Source organism: Denticeps clupeoides, chromosome 3 (genome assembly GCF_900700375.1).
Source record: "Denticeps clupeoides chromosome 3, fDenClu1.1, whole genome shotgun sequence".
Taxonomy (NCBI): domain Eukaryota; kingdom Metazoa; phylum Chordata; class Actinopteri; order Clupeiformes; family Denticipitidae; genus Denticeps; species Denticeps clupeoides.
The window spans coordinates 7,553,696-7,569,606 of NC_041709.1; the positions used below are offsets into that span (position 1 = coordinate 7,553,696).

The 15,911-nt window shown below is 43.1% G+C and overlaps 2 protein-coding genes across 2 annotated transcripts; one reads left to right on the forward strand and one right to left on the reverse strand.

Moving 5' to 3' along the window:
* Positions 1–2,454: 2,454 nt before the first annotated feature.
* isl1b (ISL LIM homeobox 1b) lies at positions 2,455–6,050 on the reverse strand. Its single transcript, XM_028974725.1, has 6 exons — positions 5,983–6,050; positions 5,617–5,806; positions 5,248–5,492; positions 3,746–4,011; positions 2,797–2,952; positions 2,455–2,717 (listed from the first exon to the last, which is right to left on the reverse strand). Exons 1-6 carry the CDS (start codon positions 5,999–6,001, stop codon positions 2,616–2,618), a joined length of 978 nt encoding a protein of 325 aa, XP_028830558.1. The 5' UTR covers positions 6,002–6,050; the 3' UTR covers positions 2,455–2,615.
* A 2,850-nt stretch (positions 6,051–8,900) lies between these two features.
* On the forward strand, positions 8,901–14,239 carry golph3b (golgi phosphoprotein 3b). Its single transcript, XM_028974726.1, has 4 exons — positions 8,901–9,322; positions 9,979–10,110; positions 10,585–10,699; positions 12,095–14,239. Exons 1-4 carry the CDS (start codon positions 9,110–9,112, stop codon positions 12,517–12,519), a joined length of 885 nt encoding a protein of 294 aa, XP_028830559.1. The 5' UTR covers positions 8,901–9,109; the 3' UTR covers positions 12,520–14,239.
* Positions 14,240–15,911: the final 1,672 nt, after the last annotated feature.

Here is a 15,911-nt window from a genome sequence, read left to right on the forward strand (position 1 = left end):
CCCGTGTTGGTGCGAGTTTCCTCCGTGTTCTCCGGTTGTACAAAAACGGCATGTACATTAGCTGATTCGGTGGTTTTAAATTGTCTGTAGGTGTGAATTTGTGTGTGGTCTGCCCCATATGCCATCGCAGATTTACACATGCGATTTTATGGTTGCACACCCTTGTTCCAACCCAGTTGTGTTCTCAGAACAGTTAACAGTATGATTGGTCAGTTAAAGCAGCGACTTTGGCACATGACCCACCTTACAGGCAGTGCTTTTGCGTTTTTAAACAGTGGACAGACTCTGGTAGACCTCTGTTCACCCATTTCTATGGAAATCCTGTTCATCAACACATGCTGGCCATAAAAACCTGTTTAATGAACTCTTCACTCAATCAAAAGGGCAGCTAATTGTGTGAACCCTCTGCATTTTACCTGCTTTTCACTAAACTTCACAACCCAACCTATTCACCTACTCCCCCATCCCCCAACACAGGGCACAAGATGAAAGCAGAGAGGAGGTGAGAGGAAAGCGAATGTTTGATGTATTAATTCAGATCTCCTCGCAGGCGATGAAATGTTCTTAAGAGCTGGATCTGGTCGTTTATTTGATCTGCTGCACAAAAAGCTGAATGCGGGGGACAGAAAGGGGGTAGACCTCACACTTAAAGTAGCATGTTCAGGCACAAGATGTCTCTTTCTAATGCATTCACACTGGAGATGGCACAATTGCATTTAAATGATCAACAAAGAGCACAGAACACATCTGCTTGCAGATTTTCTTGTAGGGCTTGCTATTGGCTTGGACATTTTTACAGGATACAGGTGCACACAGATCTGACAATGTCAGACTAATTAATAATACTGAAATGTTCATATCAGTACATTCGTTTGCACATGTTCCCAAATACATTAATTTCACGATTAATATTCCTGTCCACTGATAAAAATTTCAGCTTCAAAGCATGTTGCTAGATTACAAATAAATGTAATCTAGCAACAATTCTTATCATGAAAGATTTGAAGTAGGGGTGGAAGGACTGAACTGACATATTTCCAAAGGAACAAAACTATTTTTTCTCTTTCAAATATCAGCGGACCTGTTCGGCATAGGGCTCACCATGCACTAGATAACAGAAGCGTCTGAAGTGGTAACATGATAGGCTGCTCCCTGATAACATTTCACTCTGCTTGTATTTGCCCGGTGTTCATTCACGCTTTGTGCTCTGTGTGTGGGTACAACTGGGTGAAGTAAGGTAACTGGTTTTGAACCAAGTCTGGAATTTTAGAAATGTCAGTGTTTCTTCTGCAAATAACATTCAGATAAACTAAAGCCAGTCCTGCCAAAGTGTGACAGTGATGTGAGCTCCACCCTTCTGAATCTTATCTTGGCCTTAGATTGGGCTCCCTGGTCAAACAACCTGTACCCTTTTACAAAAATAACATAAAGAGAACAGGACAAGAAAGGATAGTGGCAAATAATGAGAACTGGAAAAAACTGGAAAATTGGAATATTAATCACATGCAAAGGTTTTATTATTCACATCAAAATCTACTGAATATGCTTCTGTTATGTATTATTTTGGTTAAAGTAATACAAATTATGGTATCACCATAAACTGAATTTGTTTGTTTGATTAATTATTGATTAACTTGTTTATTAAGGTCTGCTCTATTAATCTCTATTAAACCTAGCTCTATATTAAGAGCATTTTTAAATGGAGAACATGCAATATATATATATATATACACACACACACACACACACACACACACGTTGTTAATAATACTACTATTACTAAATATAAGAAAAAAGGAATATATAGCACTTTTTACACGTACATGTAAAAGGCAATTTAATTATGTCTTTCCTCCAGTATATATAGAAATATTAACTAATGGGTCATGCAGAAGTCACCATGATTACTTTGCATTTCGTTGCAGTGTTTGCTTGGATATATAATATGTGTTATCATTATCCTGTTGGGTATGGAATTAGTCATATTTTGCTGTTTCCCTCTCAAATACAAGCAAAGACAGGCATTAATTCCAGAGTTGTTGTAAATGGACAATGGGAGGAAAATCTTAAATAGCTAACAATCATAAGTGTGCTCAAAAAAGGTGACAGGCAGATAGAAAATAAGATGGATTTCTGCTTTATTTTCAGATTTTCTTTCCAAAATTCAGTATATTTTATAAACAATCCATCAATAAAATATTAAAATTAAATATTTATTCACAATTTTGCAATTTAAAGATTTCTATGCATTTAAACAAATTTAAGACAAATTCAGAAATAAATATATATATATATATATCAATAAAGTTTCAAACACAAAGCAACACTAAATGTATTTTGTTTAAATATAATAATTAAAGATTGGAAAATTAATTTTCACAATTTTGTCACAACAACAATACATTTTATTAAACATTCAAGAAGCAAATACAATGATTAAAATAATGAGGTCCTTCCAAATCTGTAACTTAATAATGGTGAACTCCAATAATCCACTGATCCAATGGTGAACATGTTACAGCGAAATTAATCTACACCAAAAAATCCAGTTAAAGCTTTAGTATAGTCAGTGTAATTTTGCCAACTGAAATGAAGGATGGTCACGGCAAGGTCCTTCACACCTCCAGAGGACTGGAAAGCAGATCAGGTGTCTGTGAAGTGGTGTGAGGTGCTATCATCTCAGTTGAGTTTGAAACTTCACCTCCTGAGAAAAACAGCTGCCGAACAAATAAAACAAGTCACACACTTTCTTTTCTGATCTTTCTGAACATGTTGTTTACAGCACAGCAGAGTTACCAAGGAATGAAAGGAATCGCTCCCCCTGTCCTTCTGGAGAGTCAGCTCCGTTAGGATATTCCAGGATTGCTGATGGCTCTGGAAGTGCTTTGGGCTCAGCAGGCCATCACTGCCCCGAGTGCCAGGACTGGCCATCAGGGGCTCCTCTGTTAAACTCTAAGATTTAGATTAAAATCCTCTCTTGTGGTTAATTAAAAATGCATTGGTTGCTTGCTTCCATAAAAATGCTTTCTTCGATAAAAGAATAAGCATGTTCACACTCATTATCCTTTAAAAAGACATTTTACAGTTTAAGTTAAAACTCAGCCCATCTCAAACTCCAGTTTGGCAGTCCTATTTTATTTATATAGCACTCTTCATATATGGGCAAAGTAAAAAAAAAAACTGTGAATATAATCTAACAAATGCCTCAAATGGCAAAAAGAATTAACAAATTCGATATAAAAAGCAGATAAGAAGATCTCAACCCCTGGCTTGTTGTTTTGAGTGTAAAAATTGCTGGGGTTTAGGCACACCAGAGATCAGATGGTCTCCAGTTAATTCCAGTGACATGCAGCATAGCGACTATGAGCTGCCTGGAACATGTTCCGTTCCAGTTCTACCAGAAATCCATTCCAGCCCATGATGACCTCACAGATCTGCTGCTGGTCAGGTGTCTCAATCCGTTTAATGATTTCTATACCGGCATCAGAATTTTGAAATCAAGACTATTAAGTAGACTTAAGACTTGTCTCAGGAAGTGGAGTGATTCTCTGTCGGCTGCATTTTGAATTAGATGGAGCTGTTTTACAAATCAACACTCGACTGAAGATAAAAGCATGAATGAATATTTTTCCAAGTCATTTAGAGCACAAAACCATCACTGAAAGTTCTCAAACTTTCAAAGACCTCATTAAATAACAGAAATGATTTTTTTCCCAGTGTAGGTTTGAAATTGGTGGCGTCTCACCCTGCTGCTGCTGTCTTTTTGCTGTAGCACGTTCTTCTTCTTGTCTTTGCACCTCTTGTTCTGGAACCAGACCCTGATCACTCTGGAGCTCAGACCCGTCATCTCCACCAGCTGCTCCTTCACCAGCGCGTCGGGCCGTGGGTTGGCATTGTAGCACGTCTGCAGCATGTGCAGCTGCTTTTTGCTCAGGACCGTCCTGACCCGAGTGGCTCTCTGCACTGCTTTAGGGATTCGTTCGTGTGACCAGGGCACATTTTTGGTGTCTTCTGTCAGACAAGAAGGGACCATAAAATGACTTTTTAGAGCTTCTTTTAACTATATTTTTTATAGTATACGACCAAATATGGACTTGTCCCAGGAACTGTGTCCTATGGTTTGTAGGAGTGGGTGGTCTAGAGACAGATTTAGTGATGTGACAAGTGATTACTTGTTACATGTGACATACCGCAGCACAGCAGCCAGTGCACACAGTGAAATGTGGTCTCCACATTTAACAAATCCCCTGAGGGAGCAGTGTGTAGCCATGAAAGGCGCCCGGGGAGCAGTGTGGGCATGTTGCTTCAGTGACACCCTGGAGGTTCGGGATTCGAACCGGCAACCTCCTGATTACCAGTCAGCTTCCTTACCTGCCAGGCCACCACTACCCATTACAGTATCACTGGGTCTTAATTTAATTTCCTGTCTATCCATACCTATACATACAGTACAGGCCAAATGTTTGGACACACCTTCTCATTCAATGTGTTTTCTTTATTTTCATGACCATTTACATTGGTAGATTCTCACTGAAGGCATCAAAACCATTAATGAACACATGTGGAGTTATGTACTGAAAAAAAAGGTGAAATAACTGAAAACATGTTTTATATTCTAGTTTCTTTGCTCTGATTACTGCTTTGCACACTCTTGGCATTCTCTCGATGAGCTTCAAGAGGTCGTCACCTGAAATGGTTTTCCAACAGTCTTGAAGGAGTTCCCAGAGGTGTTTAGCACTTGTTGGCCCCTTTGCCTTCACTCTGCGGTCCAGCTCACCCCAAACCATCTCCATTGGGTTCAGGTCCGGTGACTGTGGAGTCCAGGTCTCCACTTTTTGTACATAAGTACATAACTCCACGTGTTCATTCATAGTTTTGATGCCGTCAGTGAGAATCTACCAACAGTGGTTGGTAGATTGGGGGCAGTGGTGGCCTAGCGGTTAAGGAAGCGACCCTGTAATCAGAAGGTTGCTGGTTCGATTCCCGATCCGCCAAGGTGCCACTGAGGTGCCACTGAGCAAAGCACCGTCCCCACACACTGCTCCCCAGGCGGCTGTCATGGCTGCCCACTGCTCACTCAGGGTGATGGGTTAAATGCAGAGGACAAATTTCACTCTGTGCATCGTGTGCTGTGCTGCTGTGTATCACATGTGACAACCACTTCACTTTAATTAATTTAAATGGTCATGAAAATAAAGAAAACACATTGAATGAGAAGGTTTGTCCAAGCTTTCATACATATCATACCTTCTAAACTGAACAAAGAGTCCAGGTGAAGGTGTCCCTTCTCCTTCCCTCCCTCGCTGGTCCACCATTCGGCCGAACAGAGGACGGAGCCTCTCCGCAGGACGAACTTGTCTCCCGCCGTCAGCCGCCGGCCGCACGCTTCGCAGCGGAAGCAGGCGACGTGGTAGACGCCGGCGCGGGTCCGAATCACAAAGTCGTCGCTTTCCAGGCGTGCGCGACATGTCCCGCACCTCATTCCGTACAACCTGGAGATTTTAACAGCATTTCACATCCGCATATTTTGCGTTGATGTAAAGTTCGTTTTCAATAATTAGCGTGTGTTAGGAGGAGGAGATGAATTATTATCATCATCATCATCATCATTTCTACCTGCTGTAGTCCTCTCTGCACAGCGCTCTCCCGTCCCTGAAGAAGCAGCTCCGGTGCCGGTGTAACGGGCGCGCGCACTCCGCGCACCTCAGACACGCCGCGTGCCACCGCAGGTCCGGGGACACGCGCACAATGACGCGGTCCTCAATGCGACGTCCGCACCCGGCGCACAGCGACGGGACCCCGCCGCCTTGAAAGCAGTAGCACGGTCAGAAACCAGAAGCCTTCTTACTCCACCACTGTCGTGTCGCCATCATTCAACCAGCTTTCTCGTTCAACGACAAATCCCCCCCCCACACACACACACCCCATAATACTTATTCTTTTTTTTTTTTTTTTTTTTTAAACTTGTGATCCATCACTTACTTTCCCGTGAGTCCTCCATCGTTTAATAGCAGGACGCGGGTGCGACGCTGCGCTCGGCTGCAGGTGGAACCTGTTCACTGACCCGACGCGAGGCGCGGGACTCATTTTATTCTCGGAGGAAGGAGGATGGCTGGCTCGCCGCGGGCTCTTGCGCGTAATAGCCGCCGCTCCACGTGAATTTGGGGCGGGAATCCTTGTGCTGTTCTTTACTGTGCCCCACTCGGTTCCGAGGGGCCCCGCTTTTATTAACACCCCCTATGCACCCCCTATGAAATATCAGTGTGTGTCAGGTTAATAAGTCATTCATTCAGCTGTTCATTGAGCTTATCACCGTGTGTGCCTGGTACACACACACACACACACACACACATAGTTCAACAAATTCGCTTGCAGATGTGCAGTTGTTCTCATGATTGTAAGCATCTTGATATGTACCGTTTACTCGCTCGCCGTAAAATAAACACAGATAACAGTCGGATTAGAAGAAGGGGTGCGTGCTTTAAAGTCACTGGGACCACCCAGTTTTTATGAACATGCTATAGCGTCATCTATTAAAGGCACAATTAGACTTTGCAACCTGTTGAGTTCACCCAATAAGTGCATAAATCACCAGAAATCATCTTACCCCTAAAAAAAATCAAGGAAATGCAAACGTCTTGTTTGACATGTAACATAAGCGAGTAAAAGTAGAGCACAAATACAGGATAAACCAAGGAATCCTGTGCACAGGCTGGACTATGCAAGGGGCAGAGGCAACCATGGAACTCAGACCCATAAGTGGTAAGAGAGACTAAATGATCTTATTCTTATAAAGTCTTGTCGCTTGTGTACAAATATATCTCAAGTGCTGCTGAAATATATTTCTAATCAAGATTTTTTTTTACAAGAGATGGCTCATTTTATTCCCAACTGGAGCCCGCATGGATCCGAGATTCACCCAGAACACAGTGAGGTTTGGTGGTGGAAAAATCATGGTCTGGGGTTACATCCTTTTATATTCCCAACCATAAAAGAGGCCAAATTCTGCTGCAGGATGGTGCTCCATCACATACTTCCATCTCCACATCAAAGTTCCTGAAGGTGAAGAAGATCAAATGCTCCAGGATTGGCCAGCCCATTCACCAGACATGAACATCATTGAACATGTGTGGGGTAGGACATCATTTGGTAGGGTTTTAGCTTTTCATATGAGCTATTTCTAACACCCATTGATTAATTAAATGTCAGGTTAATAGCAGATGTTTCTACAAAATAGATAAGCGACAAAACTTTTGTCAGGGACTGAAGATTCTATCATTGTACCATATTCCACAGTGAGTAGTATGATCTTTATGATCTGATTTTATTGTCAGTAATTATTCCTATTCCTTTAAAAAAGGAATGTGACAGATATTCTATCTGTAACCAGAATTTTATACTGATTTCTATTCATAGGCTTGGTTCTAGAGAAACAGCATCAGAATGCAAAATACTTCAGACTAATGTAGGTACCTCTGGACAAGTGTCATTGTGAAACACTGCAGCACACGATGAACTGGGTCCTCTGCTTTTAACCATCACCCTTGGTGAGCAGTGGGCAGCCATGACAGCCCCTGGGAAGCAGTGTGTGGGGACGGTTCTTTGCTCAGTGGTACCTTTAACTGTGGTTTAAATGTTAAACCACAGGTCACCATACTTCATCTAGAGTTGGAATGCGTCAGATCGCATGTGTTGCAAATTCATAGTCCAACAAATCACCAGAAATCCTTCTTATGGTTATAAGTAAAGCAAATTCTATACATAATCCTACAAAATAAACATTTTTGACATAGCTTTTATTATGTCATTTCTCCTATTTTATTTATTTTTGTAAATAAAATAAACTAGTACCTTTAATGTCAGATGAAAAATGTCAGAATTTACAAATCAAATAAATATATGTAAAAATAATTTTTGTTAGGAAAATTATTATTATATTACATGGTATTATTGGAATATTTTTTTTTTCTTGCATTTTAATACGCATGTCTAGTTAACATTGATTCAGCTTTTATCAATGCAAAACATCTAAAGTTCAAGTTAAAGTTCAAGTCAGCTTTATTGCCATACAGGTTAAAACAGTACACAGTGAAACTAAACAACGTTTCTCCGAATGATACATCTAACATTTAGACAAAGTTACAGACTGATGTAAAGTGCACGTGTGTGACGAAGACAAACTGAGCAAATATGCAAGTGCAAATATGGGACACAGGCAAGGCAACATTAACATTTTAGGCAAACCAAACATGGAGACTGCAAAGACATATAGCACGAAACCAGTGAAATAGGTGTAATGTAAGGTAAGGTACCAAGTAAAAATACTGCAAAGATACAGCTGTGTCTGTGTGTGTGTGTGTGTGTGTGTGTGTGTGTATGTGTGTTGGTCCAGTCCCTGAGCGTTCAGGGGTCTGATGGCCTGTGGAAGGGAGCTGTTGCACAACTAGATATTCTACATCATGGTAGAAATACAAAAGGTTATGACCATACGTTGCCATTTGCAGTAATGAAGTTAATACAACTTAGTTTAACTTCATGTGACGTTTTGTTTCATTTTCCTATTTGGAGGTGTCTAGTTCCCACAGATTTTAACAGACATGTTGTAATTATTTTTATTTATTAATTCGAACTGGCAACCCTTCTGATTACCAGGCCCCTTCCGCTAGGCCACCACTGCCCCACTGCATTAGTTGATGCACCACAAAACCATTGTTTTGCCTTTAGAGGGACCTTAAACATTATTTTAAATCACAGATATAAAATAAGACTGCGCCAGAGAAACACACACAAGGCTCAATGGTTAATGGCCATGACGGTCCAGGACCGTTAGCACTCGGAGCTTTTGGCACACGTGGCTTTCCATACTGGTGAAGCGCTACGCCCGAGTCGACCGATCTGTGACGTCACGCCCGCCATATTGTTGAAGGAAACTACGGCGAGAAGTGTTTCTAAGAGGGGGCAGAGTTACAGATGCGGCGAATTTTTCGCTTAAACGAACATTTGATCGATGTCTTATGACTAAAAAGAAGAAGAAAAAAAAAAACAACAACATCGAAGCTTGTGCGCGTGCAGCAGTAGTGGTTGTGGCATCAATTTACAGTAATTCGCCATGACTTCCCTAACGCAGCGGAGCTCGGGCCTGGTGCAGAGACGGACCGAGGCCTCCAGAAGTGCGGCCGCCGACAAGGAGCGAGGATCCGGGGAGGACGACGACTACGAGTCCCGCCGCGTCGACGAGCAGGAGGACGATAAAGGGGACTCCAAAGAAACGCGGCTGACGCTGATGGAAGAGGTGCTGCTCCTGGGACTGAAGGACCGAGAGGTGGAAACACTGCTTTTCTCCCGGGTTGCTAGTCGTCGGTCCTCCGGCTAATCGGTTTACGTGCGTTTTGTTTTCCGAAGCGGCGCTATAGGACGCTCCTGCGGGTTATTTATGGACGCGCCAGGCAGCCGCGGTGCTTGTTTGCTGGCCTTTGCGGGAATTCTGAGTTCTAATGTGGACGCGGCTGGTTACGTGTAGCTTCCCGTTGCCTGCGTGGGGCGCGTTTAGCTCCGTGGCTCGTTAATGTTTGATTAGGGATCTCCCTGCCTGTGGCACCTGTAGCTCATATTTACATTTACAGCATTTATCAGACGCCCTTATCCAGAGCGACTTCCAGTCAGTAGTTACAGGGACAGTCCCCCCCTGGAGACACGCAGGGTTAAGTGTCTTGATCAGGGACACAATGGTAGTAAGTGGGATTTGAACCTGGGTCTTCTGGTTTATAGGCTAGGCTACTACCAGATATGCACGGCGACGCGTGTTTATTTCACGTTCGCTACAGTAACGCGCCGTAGCCTGCTGTGGAAAACGGGCTCATCAGAAGCATATAGTGCGAACGATCGAATGAATTTGTGGCCGGCGGGTGACCTGTACGTCGGCGCCTTGTCTTACCTGAGGTGTGTGAAGTAAAGGCCTTGACGCGCTCCCGTCTGCAGGGCTACACGTCGTTTTGGAACGACTGCATCTCCTCCGGCCTGCGAGGGTGCATGCTTATAGAGCTGGCGTTGAGAGGGCGGCTGCAGCTAGAGCCCTGTGGTGTGAGGAGGAAAAGCCTGCTTGCCAGAAAGGTGAGGTCTCTCTCTCTCTCTCTCTCTCTCTCTCTCTCTCTCTGTGTGTGTGTGTGGTGTGTGTGTGTGTGTGTGTGTGTGTGTGTGTGTGAGAGACACAGGCCGGGCAACATTAACATTTTAGGCAAACCAAACATAGACTACAAAGACATACAGCACTAAACCAGTGAAATAGGTGTAATGTAAGGTAAGGTACCAAGTAAAAATACTGCAAAGATACAGCTGTGTGTGTGTTTGTGTCTCAGTCCAGTCCCTGAGGTGTTCAGGTGTCTGATAGCCTGTGGAAGGAAGCTAGATATTCTACGTCATGGTAGAAATACATAAAGTTATGACCATAAGTTGCCATTTGCAGTAATAAAATTAATACAGAGAGAGAGAGTCATAGAGCATTTTTTTTTTACGTTCTAGAGCACAGCACGCAAACCTTCTTGCATGTATGTTCTACTAAAGTGCACAATCCAATCTTGTTGCCAGGTGATTTGCAAATCTGACACACCCACGGGGGATATGCTGTTGGATGAGGCTCTGAAGCACGTCAAAGAGACTCAGCCCCCGGAGACGGTCCAGAGCTGGATTGAGCTGCTCAGTGGTTAGTATTCGGTTTAATGGCCCCAGACACCTGCATTTGAGATATGAGATATGAGCAGGCAAAGAAGCTCGGAATTTGCCATTTGGAAATTGGTTCACTAACGTTATTTCAACTCTGCCTTCTCAGTTTCTGTAGATTCACACAAAAGGCGAGAATATTTGTCTTCTGTCACTTCTGGCTGGAAGATATATTTGCATTTGCTTTTAATGCGACACTCAGGGTTAAGTGGGGTTTGAACCTGTGACTTTGTTGTCTTCTGGTTCATAGACGGGTGTGTTACACACTATGAACACTTTACTGTGTCTGAAGTTTACTGGTCACTAGCACAGTTGTAATAGTTTTGGATTTTTCATTAGTTTATAGTTTTTATTTCGTTTTGTTTTTATTTTCAAATTCAGTTTTTAGAGGCAGATTTACTAGTTTTTATTAGTTTTGAAATTGTTTAGTTTTAGTTTAGTTTTTACTACTTACAGTGTTTGTTTTTATTTATTTTTTTTGGTAAATTAGGTTATTTGTCAGGTGCTTGAATCAAAATCACCAGAATAGCCTTATCCATCTTAGCTCCGATGAGGTTATTGACTCTTGCAGCTCCGGGTGTTTTTAATTTTGGTTCGAGTGAAGTGGTGAACTTTCTGAACGCAATCGAGTCACACAGTCGTGTAGACATTCCAGTCTTAATAAACATATTTACCAATGCTTCTTCTCGTCTGTGGGGTTCCTGCGTATTTACTAGCCAGCAGCTACTTGGTCGGCGGTGGAAGCGGTCCATTATGGATGCTGTCGTATCAAATTCCTTTCCCATGTTGCCTGGCTACCACTTCTCTGTCGGGGGAGGCTGGCTTGTCCAGGTACTCTTGGTTCGCCTTTTTGTGTGAGCTTTTCAAATGGACTTTCAGATTCTGGGGGTTTTCCGCTTGAGAAGTATTCCACATATTCTATCACCTGCTTCTACAACAAGGCACTTACTTTTATTTTTGACACTGTCATAATCAAAGAAATCCCAAATAGGACTTTCTTCCGACTTTCGCTGCAGCCATCACGCTAGCCGGCGGCGTCACGGACAGACTATGGACACGTGACGTCACAGACCACGTGTTACCATAATGGCACCGTGGAGTAAATAGATTTTAATTCAACCCAAAAGGCTTATTACAAAGACGAAAACGAAGGACTTTTTTGCCATAATATTAGTTCAAGTTCGTTTTGTATACACACAAAACAGTTTGTTAGTTTTCTTTTTTTTTCTCGCTGTTATTTTTATTTCAGTTAACAAAAATGCTTTTTCAATTCTAGTTTTAGTTTTTCCGTTCGTTTTCGTTAACTATAATAACCTTGGTCTCTAGTGTGGATAAACTATTGCTGTTAAATTGATCCGATCTTGTTTCTGTCTTGCAGGGGAAACATGGAATCCACTGAAGCTACACTATCAGCTACGCAACGTACGTGAGCGCCTGGCCAAGAACCTGGTGGAGAAGGGCGTCCTCACAACAGAGAAGCAAAACTTTCTGCTTTTTGACATGACCACACATCCGCTCACAAACAGCACCGTCAAGCAGCGACTGGTGCGCAAGGTCCAAGAGGTGGTGCTTGACAAGTGGGTAAACCAGTCAGAGCGCATGGACAAGCGCCTGCTAGCCGTCCTCTTCCTGGCGCACTCGTCAGACGTGCTGGAAAACGCTTTTGCACCGCTGCTGGATGAGCAGTATGACTTGGCCATGAAGAGGGTGCGGCTGCTGCTCGACCTGGACCCCGAAGTGGAGGCCTCCAAGTCAGGGTCCAATGAGCTGCTCTGGGCAGTGGTTGCCGCCTTCACCAAGTGAAGCAAGCGTACAATGCGAATCGCTCACAGAAGCAATCCTTTGAGACGCTGTTGGCCTTGGAACTGAATCCAACATCCGGACCCTTTTTTGGTAGCGGTGCTGATAAATGGTGAAACATGTATAATGAAGAATATAATGACAGATACGATTAGTGAGAATCTGCATCTTCCTTCTCATTTGGGATTGACCTGTCTGATGTCCATTTCCCTCCCCTACTGTACTCTTGGGCGGGTAGATTGAGCATAATTGCAGTTCACTGTGAGGCTTTGTGTAGAATGAGCTCTTGTGTGATAACAGCTCCCCTGAACACTTACTTAAGATTGCAGAAGGGTCAAAGTTAAATCCACACAGTTTTCTCTATGGAATGGGGTGTTTTTACTATTATTAATAAGATAACTGAAACCGCAAAGCCTTGGCCATTATTCAGACCTATAGATTCTGCTATAACTGTAACCAACATAATCTAGGTTTTTCCATGTATGCTTGATCAGGGTGCTTTTGATTCTCAGAAACTTGGTCAGATTAGTCAGTATGGCTGTGCCGAGTATGGCCAGTGAGCCCCAAAACAGCGTCCTGCCCACTCATCACCAGTGAAGGAAATTGTTCTTATCTGGTGAGAATGAAATTTTATTTGATATTGTCCAAACAGCCTGAAATGTAAGCATTAATGTTCCATGTGAGAAAAAAAAAATATATATATATTATGGCATGTTTTTTTTTTTTTTTTTTTCCCCAATCATTTGCTTCGTTTCTGTAGTTGAAGTAGCACAGCTACCTCGCTTGTGTACAGTATCACAGTTTTATTGTGAATGCCCCCATCCCTTTCAAAAAGAAACTAGATGGATCCTCAGAAGCTATATGGCCAAAGGACATTTTGATATATTCTGTGGCTGCCTGTGCACCGTAACTTGGTGGACCAGCAGTAGAAGAAATGCGGAGTGGTCAGGACAAGCAGTGTTGCAATGAAATAGTTTCCGAACACTAATTTATAACATGCTAAAGGTTCAGAAGTCGTGCGTGATAAACAGCACCTACAACCCAGCGATCATTACCTTGATGAACACATCCCTTAACATGGGCTTTTCCTCATGTTTGCTCATTTAGCAGTCAAGTACAGGTTATAAATCTCTCATAGAGAACAGTGTATTGTCGTGTGCAAACCTGGGTTAAAATTCAGTATATTTCCATTTATTTTAGACTGCCTGGGTTTTGCATGTTGGGACCATCTTTTCATTTCAGTTTCTCGAACGTGGAGACGTGCGCGTCCAGTCACACTGTTACAGATGCAGAGGCTTTTTACCCCACAGCGATTAAACCGAACTGAGCTGAAAAATCCAACTCCGTTCCAGATGAAAAGCATTTTTGTTCGATATCAGTTGCTCTATAATTGTATGCTAGCTGCTTTTACTTTCTTTGTGATTATTTTTGTTTGTTTTAACATGTTTTCTATCAATTTTTGCTGGGCCCTTTCTGTCCTTTGGCCAGGAATTTCCTACTGCAGTGGCACCCAAAACACACATTCACACAGTGTGTAACAGAAAGGGTCCAACTAAGCAAGTTGCAAAGTTCGGGGAACACAACCCCATTTGAATCGGGGTACACTTCTGCCCTGCTGAACTGTTATTACAATGTCACGTGTACATCTAGTAATAATTAAAGGGATCCTGATTTGTACACTTGCTTTTTACCATATAATAAAGGAAGAATTAAGTGCCTGAAATGCGTGCAAGTCATAGAATCATTTCTAAACACAAAAAGAAAAAGAAAAACACAAGAGCCATTATGAAGAAGAAGGTGACAGAGGTTTATACACATTTATACACATCCATTAACAGCAGATATGAGGCACGGCAGGTCCGTGTGGCCCGGACGTCTGCACGCCTGGCAGGACGCGACCTGCGGGGACGTCGCCTGGGTCACGTGGCTCGAGGCGCGGGCCGCGGGAAAACGGGCGTCGACGTCACGCTGCGCGGAAGACCCGCTCTTTCGCAACTCCGGTAACTCCGCACAGGCAGAGATCACTTGATGATGAGATCACTTGATCTCGGTCGACTTCGAGTAGGTCCTCAGCAGCAGGTCCAGCACCTTGTACCTCCAGTTGATAAAGTCCCCGATTTCACGCAGCTGGACCGCGCACTCCAGCACGCCGGGCTGCTCTGAAGTGGAACACGGGCGACACAAATAAGGTTCCTTGACGTTCTTATTAACTTAATTCCCGCGTCCCACGGCCGATGTACCTTTTCTCGCCATCGTAGCCTTGTCGGAGTCCGGGACGATGTTGGACGTCGGTGGTGGTTTCGCTGCTGCAGGTTTCTGTTCTCCGCCTCGCTGGCGGGATATAAATACGCCCTTCCACGTCAACCGGGCACCGTGACGTGGGAGCGACGCGTCAGGACGCCGAGTCACAGCCGCGGCTCGCTGTCGTCATTAGCGCAAAAACATGCAGTAAAGTGTAATACTACTTTTAGGCAGGCTGCTTACAGACACGCTACACCTTCCTACCTGGTAACCAGTAGCTAAAAAAGTCAAACACAATTCATAACAGACGACAGACTCAGACAACAAACTACATATATATATATATATATATAGATAGATAGATAGATAGATAGATAGATAGATAGATAGATAGATAGATAGATAGATACACACAGTACAGGCCAAAAGTTTGGACACACCTTCATTCAATGTGTTTTCTTTATTTTCATGACCATTTACATTGGTAGGATCTCACTGGAGGCATCAAAACTATGAATGAACACATGGAGTTATGTACTTAACAAAAAAAGGTGAAATAACTGAAAACATGTTTTATATTCTAGTTTCTTTGCTCTGATTACTGCTTTGCACACTCTTGGCATTCTCTCGATGAGCTTGAAGAGGTCGTCACCTGAAATGGTTTTCCAACAGTCTTGAAGGAGTTCCCAGAGGTGTTTAGCACTTGTTGGCCCCTTTGCCTTCACTCTGCGGTCCAGCTCACCCCAAACCATCTGGATTGGGTTCAGGTCCGGTGACTGTGGAGGCCAGGTCTCCACTTTTTGTTTAGTACATAACATGTGTTCATTCATAGTTTTGATGCCTTCAGTGAGAATCTACCAATGTAAATGTCATGAAAATAAAGAAAACACATTGAATGAGAAGGTGTGTCCAAACTTTTGGTCTGTACTGTATATACACACACACAAACCTGTTTATTATTGTGGCACTCACACTGTTCATCTTTATCTAAAGGACACTTCCCTGCTGAACACTGGGGCAGTGAGCTGAACTGATAAAGATCCATCTTGTACAGCATGCACCTACATGTCTGCTTGTACATACTGGAACACAGGCACAGCCCAGGACCGGATCCAATAACATGGCGGTGACAAATAACGTTGCACAGTGATTGG

Excerpts from the sequence above, each read along its gene's own strand:
- isl1b (XM_028974725.1), bottom strand. Across the intron at positions 5,493-5,616 it reads TGCAGAGAGGACTACAGCAG|GTTGTACGGAATGAGGTGCG; the intron begins GTAGAAATGATG and ends TAAAATCTCCAG. Across the intron at positions 4,012-5,247 it reads CTCTTTGTTCAGTTTAGAAG|AAGACACCAAAAATGTGCCC; the intron begins GTATGATATGTA and ends CTTGTCTGACAG.
- golph3b (XM_028974726.1), top strand. The coding sequence starts at position 9,110 with ATGACTTCCCTAACGCAGCGGAGCTCGGGCCTGGTGCAGAGACGGACC. Across the intron at positions 9,323-9,978 it reads TGGGACTGAAGGACCGAGAG|GGCTACACGTCGTTTTGGAA; the intron begins GTGGAAACACTG and ends TCCCGTCTGCAG. Across the intron at positions 10,111-10,584 it reads AAAGCCTGCTTGCCAGAAAG|GTGATTTGCAAATCTGACAC; the intron begins GTGAGGTCTCTC and ends TCTTGTTGCCAG.